At 44.9% G+C, this 8,746-nt stretch overlaps 1 protein-coding gene across 1 annotated transcript in view; it reads left to right on the forward strand.

Moving 5' to 3' along the window:
• Positions 1 to 685: 685 nt before the first annotated feature.
• Positions 686 to 8,746, forward strand: part of LOC103800788 (potassium channel subfamily K member 16-like) — a gene marked incomplete at its 3' end in the record, with an annotated part of 12,960 nt that continues 4,899 nt past the window's right edge. The window contains exons 1-4 of the mRNA XM_009073173.1: positions 686 to 724; positions 3,413 to 3,610; positions 5,783 to 5,903; positions 8,460 to 8,626. Coding sequence (XP_009071421.1) covers positions 3,416 to 3,610; positions 5,783 to 5,903; positions 8,460 to 8,626 — 483 coding nt within the window. The remainder of the gene's footprint in view (positions 725 to 3,412; positions 3,611 to 5,782; positions 5,904 to 8,459; positions 8,627 to 8,746) is intronic.

The raw sequence follows: 8,746 nt of genomic DNA on the forward strand, positions 1-8,746 counted from the left end.
CACAGAGTCCAGACCCACTGCTCTGGAATGGGCCCCCAGGGGCTGCCTTGACAAAGCAGGCAGAAGCCCCACAAACCCTTGTCAAGTGTTAAATTGGCTGACATGACCCATGGATGCTTTGCTCCTTGAGATGTCCTCTCAGACGGCATTGGCTCCCTTGATGTGCTGAGCTCTGTGCTCGTGGGGTGTTGCTGGGGCCTTTGTGACACTCCAGGCTGTGTGCTGCTGTATGTCCTGGAGGCAGCATGGGGCCTGTCCCTTGCAGGATCTGTGTTCCTGCTGTGCCACTGTGAGAGCACCCTGCTTCCAAAGAGTTATATGCCAGTGGTGATGAGAAGGTGAGGGGGGTGATTTCCCAGAGGGCAAATGCCACTGGCGACAAAGCACATCTTCTGCGTGTCCAGCATGTTCAGTTCTGTGGTGCCAATGGCCTGGGCAGTGCCTGGCATGAGCAGAATGTCCATTGTCTCCTGATCATCAGTGTTCTCTAAGGGCTTCTCTGGGATGACATTTTTGGGCCTTTCTCTCCCTGGATGCAGCTCACAAGAGAGCTGGAATACGGCAATCTCTGGCTCCAGCTAGAGGCCACTCATGGCTGTGTTTCTAACCGGAGCAGAGCTCTCTTTAGGAAGGGTTGGCTTTGCTCTATTAAGGCCACAGGGCCATATGCCTAATAGACCAAAGAGAATCAGAAGGGCAGAGAACACAGAGACTTTCGCATGCTGCTCTCACAACTGGCAGGACTTTTCTTCCTGTCTTTTCTTCCTTGCAGAGGTCAAGTAGGCAAAGTAAGGAATGGAGCACAGTCACTGCTAATGGAAATTATTGTTACCTTTATAAGGCATGGCTTCAAGTGAAGCATTCCACTGATTAAGTATGAGTTGCCCCTTCCTTTCTTCCCCAAAGCAACGCATTTCCAAAAATCCCAGTAGTGAACTGTGCTTTCCCTCCTTCTTTCCTTATGCAAGTGCCAACACAACTATGGACAAGATGCTGTGTGAAGGGACACTCCTCTCACATCAGAATAACCTGTAGTAGTTATTAAAGATTCACAGGCAGGTTATTAAAGATTCTTCATTTGAAGAAACAGAATGAGGAAAGGCGATGTGTATTCTCTGTTCCAGAACTAGAGAAAAACAAAGGTTAGCGATCTTCTGAATGCTTCCTTGCAGTCAAGGGCTTCTGGAGATGCATGTACAAATAGCAAACCTGCTATCTTGGAGATGGGGCTAGAGGGAAACCCACCCAATCAAACCACTGCAACTGCCATCAATATCAAAATTATCATGATGTTCCATGAATTTTATGCTCTTTCATCCATTTTCCCCTCAAATAAATTTAGGAAATAATCCACTTGTGTTACCTTCATGCCTTTTGTGCAGAATAAGAAATCCTGCAATTGTACATGTAAAGGGATTTCTCTTACAGGGCTGTAAGTCTGAAAGACACAAAAGAGTGAAGCCATAGATGCCTTTATTTTTATAGAAATAATTTAAGTCTGAGGAAGAGGCACACCTTTGACATGTCATAGCTTCAAAAGAAGTGAAAGGAAACGTGACACATCCTGTTTCTACAAGCCCTTTTCCAGTAACTCTAAGGAAAATCTTTAAACATTTAAGGGTTTGGAAAGCTACCTACCTTGTTTCACAGTCTTCCTGTTTTCCTTTGAGGTCAAACAGATTTTTGTGTGAAAGGACAACTTGCACTTGACATAGTGAAGCCATCTGCCACTTCTTGTTTACACCAATTCTGCAAAGCTAATCCCAGAGTCTCTGCCTTTTTTGTATTTTCAAACTCAACAAAATCACAAAGTCTCGCAGAGCAGAATAGGCAGCACACTTTAAATGCTTCTTCAAAGGGTAATTTACTTCAGTATTTTCTTGTGATTAAAGTAGGACATCTGCTGAAATAACAAAGTAATTGTGCACAAAGCAACTCAAAACACTGGAAAATCTATAATCAAGAAAGTTAACCTGAGTATTAACAATGTTCATGGTGCAGCTAAGCTCAGATCTGCCTGCTGTCTGTTCTAAAGCCAACACCTTTGCTCAAGGACTTTGCTCTCCCACCCTACAAATTCTTCTCAATTGCACCCAAATTCTCCTTGAAGCTGATGGGAACAAGATCTGACACCTACATAAGTGACTTCTCAATGCATGAGAATCATCCTTCTGAAATCAGTAGAGACTACATTACTGCAGGTAACAGAATCACAGAGTCACTTAGGTTGGAGAAGACCCTGAAGATCACTGAGTTCAACCATTAACCCAGCACTGTCAAGCCCACCACTAAACCATGTCCCTAAGTACCACGTCTGCACATCTTTTAAATCCCTCTCCCACTCTTTTCCAAACCTGACTAGCATAAGGTTGCTGTGACCCAAGTGCAGGACCTGGAACTTCACCTTGTTGAATTTCTGTCCAGATCCCTTTGTAGAGCTTTCCTACCCTCCAGCAAGTCAACACAGTGGCCCAGCCTGGTGTTGTCTGCAAACTGACTGTGGATGCAATCGTCCCTGGAGGGATTTAAAAGCCATGTAGATGTGACACTTGGGGACATGGTTTAGTGGTGGGCTTGGCAGTGCTGGGGGAATGGTTGGACTTGGTAATCTTTGAGGTCTTTTCCAATCTAAACAGGTCTATGACTCCATGAATCCAGTGGTGTAGCAAATTTTTATCCATCTAATTGTGCACCCAGTGACAGTGTAATGTCCTCTCTTGGATACACTGCATAGGAAATGGTGGCAGAAGAACCTGTCTAGGCTTGGCACATATGCAACCTGAAGCAATTTGCATCTGTGTCCAAGGTGAGCTGTTGTGTCATTGCAGAGTTGCATGTCTCTGTCCTGCCCTACAAGCAGACCAGTGAAGCCCAGAAGAACAGCCCAGCTGCATTTCCCTGAAGCTGCCCCTGAACACATGACAAGAAAGGGCTCCTGGGATCATCAAGGCTTACTGTGAAATCCAATTCTTGGATTTAGCAGGAGACACAGGAGGGAAAACAATGTTTTTCAAAGCAAACTCCCCTGTAGACCCTTTACAGACTATCCTCACCTGTCCCACAGCCTCTTGAGCGGGAGATGGCCACCTGCCAGCTCATCACATCCTGACCCACTTTTCCTGAGAACTCAGCAAGGCAGAGTTTCACAGACAAGAGGAAATCCCTAAACAGCATACAGCCCAGAGAGTGGAAAGTTTTTTTTTTTGTGAAGGGTTTGGGTTTGTTGTGGTTTTTTTTTTCCCCCCAACTTCCCAAATAATATATTTGGCAGCTCACTGTTCCTGCCAGCTCAGGATCCCAGCGGAAAACAGAGCTGGGAGGGCTCTTCCTGCCTGGAGGAGGCTGCCCAGGAGTGCAAGGGATTTACTAATCGCACTTTTCAGTCATTGTCCCTTGCCGTGTTCCACTGAAGGCCATGTGCAGTGGCAAGCTGCAGACAGGTTTGCTGGTGACTGGCTACTTTGTCTACTTACTGGTGGGTGCTGCCGTGTTCCAGGCACTGGAGAGGACTGCTGAGAAGCAGGAGAAACTGGCAGCTGCCCAGATGAAGAAGGCTTTTCTGCAGAACTTCACACAGCTCACGGTGGCAGAGATGGAGCAGTTTATGAAGGTAAGTGAAGCCCTGTGGGAAGTTCTTTCTCCCTGTTGTTTCCCCATCAGATGCTGTTCCCTATTCAGCCTTGCTACACAAGTAATTTTTACTGCTTTCCTTCTGGTTTGATCATTTGGATGCTTTTTGCAAACCCTTCTCACTCCTAAGCAGGCAGGACACCCTAACAGACTCAAGCTCTGCCAGGGAAGGTTTAGGTTGAATATTAGGAAGAGATTTTTTACGGAAAGAGTAATCAGACATTGGAATGGGCTGCCCAGGGAGGTGGTGGATTCACCATCCCTGGAGGTTTTCAAGATGAGACTGGATGTGGCACTTAGTGCCATGGTCTAGTAACAATGGTAGGTTGGACTCAATGATCTTTGAGGTCTCTTCCAACCCGACTGATTCTATGATTCTAAGATTCTAAGGTAAACACAGCTTGTGTAGCTGGACAAAACTATGTGTGTGCTAGCTATTAACAGTCCCCAGCCCCCTATGTCCTGATTCTTTGGGGTTGCCTCCTGTGGATTCAGCTTTCAGTGGGGTTGTGCTCATAGGCAGTGGGTGGCACGGCAGGAGAAATGAGGCTGTCTGCAATGAACAGGTGTGGTAGCCACTTACAACAGCATAGCACAAAGCAACAATAAGACAAAGTCTGAATGAAAAAGAAAGAAGCCCAAATCACTACAAGGAGGTCAGGGTTTACTTTCTGAATATGCTGCAGGAGTGAAACAGGTAGCCTGGCCAGGGGAAAGGTGTTTCTGGTCAGCACAAGAAGCTGAGAATGAGTATTGTTGTCTCTCCATCTCCAGTATTTCCTAGCTCTATCTGCTACAATTCAGGAGATAATGGAGAGTGCAAACCCTGGTGGAACCATTTCCTCATGGTAAACTAATGGAGGCTTAAAGGGCCAGTTAGCACAATAAAGAAAGGTGGGAAAGAACTGGTATTTCCAGCAATTCAGCCCCCATTTCACAGATGCATGCACCCTCTTCACATTGACTGTTTTATATGGGGAGGGGAGAAGAAAAAAACCTGAAAAAAAACCCCAAAATTAGCTTTTCAAAACAAATCTTTCTGCATGGGTTGTGGAATAATTTTTGTTAGCCTTGATTTTCTGGGACACCAGCAAAAAAATATAGTGAGGGAGGAAGCACAGAGGAAGACTTTGCTGGTGCAATTTATTCCAGTTTGTGTCCTGCCTCTGGCAGGGCTCTGTCCTGGATTCTGTCTCAGTTGTTTCTGTACAAACCAGCCTGCCTTCCAGATGTCCACTCCAATGTTCTCTGTTTGCTAAAGGCAGGGACAGCTGGATATTGTTTGGAGTGTTAATTATTATTATTATTTTGTAACTTAAAAAGTTTAAAAAATTAACAGCACTTAGAATTAAAACCAAGAAAGAAGAGTCTGAAAATACATCAAGTGATACATGATAGGGCTGGAGAGGCTTGGAAGAAGCATCTAATCAAGCCCCCTGTGGCAGGGCATTCTCATCTCAACCCAAACTATCTCTGACAGATGTTCATCTAACCTCATATCAAAGGCCACTTTGTAAATGTGCATATGTATTCATGCATGCAGTTTGGAGAGGAGTGTATATGTCAGGCATTCTAAATCAGTGGACTTCGTGTGAATCTAATCTGTGACATTAATCAGAATATAGCTTTAAAATGAAATATTTGGTGTATGTCATGTGTGCCCTGCCACAACTCACCAATGCACTCCAGGGAGGGATCAGGGTCACCGCTCAGCATACCTGCATGCAGGTGGGTGATCAGATCCTGGATCCACCACTGCCATCTGAAGGGCAAGCTCAAATCCAGCAATCAGCCACCCCATCCCTTAAGCCATTGGGCTGTCTTGCTCTGCCACATCCTAGTCATCTATGGGAACGGTTTTTTCCAAAGTACTTAGCCTGAAAGAATCAAGGTCCTTGACCACACTGAAAGAAACAAGTTCACCTAACAACCAGTAAATCAATCAGCAAAACCAGGGCAGAATATGAACAGTCAAAACCACTGGTGAGTTGCTAGGCAACCTTGGGAGGTGTGAATAATGTCAGAATATCACTGAATCAGGTGAGCGGTACTCTCAGGAAAGGAGCAGTAGTTGGCTAAACCTGTAGTATTCTTGCACCAGGCACTTGAGAAAAGCAGTTATGATGATAGCAAACTTTGCTTTCTCTCCCAGAACCTGACTGAAGCCATTCAAAATGGAGTATACCCTGTTGGAAATGAATCACAGTTTGAAGAGAGCAACTGGGATTTCAGTAATTCCTTCTTCTTTGCAGGCACAGTTGTCTCCACAATAGGTAGGTCTAATGCCTTCCATTTATGTGTGCTTGTGTGTGAGTGATGCTTATTATGTCTGGTTATTAGGATATGAATGCATGTTACTTTCCAGGATAAAAACTTCAGCCCTTCATTGTCATGGACAGCAAGCAGCAATGGACTTGGTCCTGAGACCTTAGCACTGCACAGCTCTTTCAGTTTGTTGAATACCAGTGGCCTTTCATATTATTTCTCTCTTGTTTCTTTTCAGGCTATCTGTGTAAAATGTTTGCTCTGCTGACAGTTGTGGGTGGGAGATAAACTTCACTTTCCTGGTCTTTATTCCAGGGTCAAATAGGCTTTAAATCTGAGAGTGCTAAAAAGCATGAAAGAATGGTGGGAAAGAAGCGAACGCTGCTGGGTCATGTGAACTGTCTCAATAACCTGTCTTGAGCTGTTAATGCACATATTGAATTAGTAATGTGCCAGGAGGAAAAAATTGTGAAGAGGGCAAGGCAAATGCTGAGATTTTTACACTGCTGCTCCAAGCTGTTCTGACCTTTTCAGGCCTGCCTGCCCCTACCTGTTTCTCCCTTTCTCTCAAATATGCATCCCCAAAACTGCAGTCCTGCCAAACTTAAGCAAAAAATCCATGCAGTTGGCTCCTGCTGCACACTCTCATGCAGTGAAAGTCAAATCTATGTTTTTGCAGAGTGAAGCTGAGGCCTCACTCCCACTACACACCAGGCACAGCTGCTCCACTGAGCTATGATTATGACACATCACAAAGGCCCCAGTGTTGTCCCAGCATCATGGCAAGTGTGTAGGTGTTGTGTGAACCCATGTGAAGATCTCCTGCTGTGGAAGGAAGAGTTCTTTCTGACCTATCAATGACAAATGCTCCATGGTTACAACATTCACTAGCCTACCCATTCATTGCCATTACATGTATTACCATGTTTCTTTCATCACAACATTTCTCTGCCAAACATCGGCTGCTTCTCATCAAATTTGTTTCCCTAGTGAGGCAGTGTCATGGTTTAAACTCAGATGGCAGCTCAGCTGCACTCAGTTGCCCATCCCTGGTGGGATGGAGGCAAACAGCAGAAGAGACAAAGTGGGAAAACTAATGTATTGAGATAAAAACAGTTAAATAGGTAAAGAAAAGCTGTGCACACAAGCAAAGCATAACAAGGAATTTAGTCACCGCTTCCCATGAGCAGGTGGGTGTTCAGCCATCCCCAGGAAAGCAGAGCTCCATCACTAGTAATAGTTACTTGTGAAGACAAATGCCATCACTCCAAATATCCTCCCCCAGCCCTTCCTTCCTCTTCCCCCAGCTTTATATGCTGAGCATGATGCCATATGGTCTGGAATATCCCTTTGGTCAGTTGGGGTCAGCTGTCCTGGCTGTGTCCCCTCCCAACTCCCTGTGCACCCCCAACCCCCTCACTGGGGTAGGGAGCAGAAAAGGCCTTGCCTGTGCAAGCTCTGTCAGCAATAACCAGAACATCTCTGAATGAGCAGCACTGTTTCCAGCACAAATCCAAACCACAGCCCTGTGCTAGCTACTTTGAAGAAAATGAACTCTAACCCAGCCAGAACCATCCCAGGAACACAGATGGTCCCAGGAAATGTACACATTTGCCTGTTTCTTTGCACCTTCACCACAAAGGTCTGTTGTGAAGGTACATCAGGCACTTCCAGTGATTTTAAGCTGCTTTTGTCATGAAAATGGAATATTTCTGCAAAAGGGAGCACAAGACAACTGATGCATTTGGAGACCTAGTAGCCAAAAAGTCACAGAGTTGTTTTGTCTTTTCCCCCAAAGAAAACATTGCATTTTTCAAGTAATGAGATGAACTGTGCTTAGGAAATGCCTTTTCCCGGAGTCATTGATGGAATAAGGACATACACAAAGTACAGTACTCTTGCACTTAAGGTTGTACCTCATGGGGTCTAAGAGTCTCCAGACCATTAAAGGACATGTTTGGAGTTGTTCCACTACTTAGATAAATCCTCTTTTAGTAGGACTTTAGGACAAATATCTCTCTGGCATGAATAAATTAGCCACCAGCGAGATCTGGGCTGATTAGCACCATCTATTCTAATGCACACTGCACTGCCCTAGGACTGGAGCCAGTATCTGGACATACCAGCTAACTGGGATTTAGCCAGGGAGGTCACTAACCACCAGACAGATTGACAAGCAGCTAGAAATGGCTACATGGGATTCTAACAGCCTGGGACTCTATCCTTGATGTCTTCCAGATCCTCAGACTTCTGTTTTCTCTCTTTCCATGTATTTGTCACTGGACAGAGCATGTTTCCCATAATTGCTTCTAGAATGTACTTTTATTCCCACTAAGGCTGTGTTGGGAGCACACAGTGCTCTCTGAATCCCTCAAAACATGCAAGGTCAATTGCTTTCTTTGCTTACAGCCTTTTTCAAAGGAAAAAAAAGTGCATGAGAACTCAGAAGCACTAGCCACATCTTTTGGGGTCAAGGCAGGCCAGCTTGGGTTAGGGTTGGATGTGACTGTGGACTCCTCCAATTCTTTGGAATATCTCCTCTGACTCATCTTTTTTTTTCATAGGCTATGGCACTCTACATCCTAAAACTGTTGGGGGACAGATCTTCTGTGTGTTTTTCGCTCTGTTTGGAATCCCTCTGAACATTGTTTTTCTGCACCGTGTTGGTAAGATGCTCTCACTGCTGTGTAAAAAGCTGGGGAGATTCCTGTATGCAAAAGGAATGAGAAAGGTAATTTGTTTTACTTACTCAGGCACAGTTGTATGCTCATTTTTAGTTTTTTTTCCTCAAGTTTTATGCTGCCTTATCCTCTACTATATTTGTTCTCGTGCTGTATTAGACATTGTGGTA

This window comes from Acanthisitta chloris, unplaced genomic scaffold, assembly GCF_000695815.1.
Source record: "Acanthisitta chloris isolate BGI_N310 unplaced genomic scaffold, ASM69581v1 scaffold18834, whole genome shotgun sequence".
Classification (NCBI taxonomy): Eukaryota; Metazoa; Chordata; class Aves; order Passeriformes; family Acanthisittidae; genus Acanthisitta; species Acanthisitta chloris.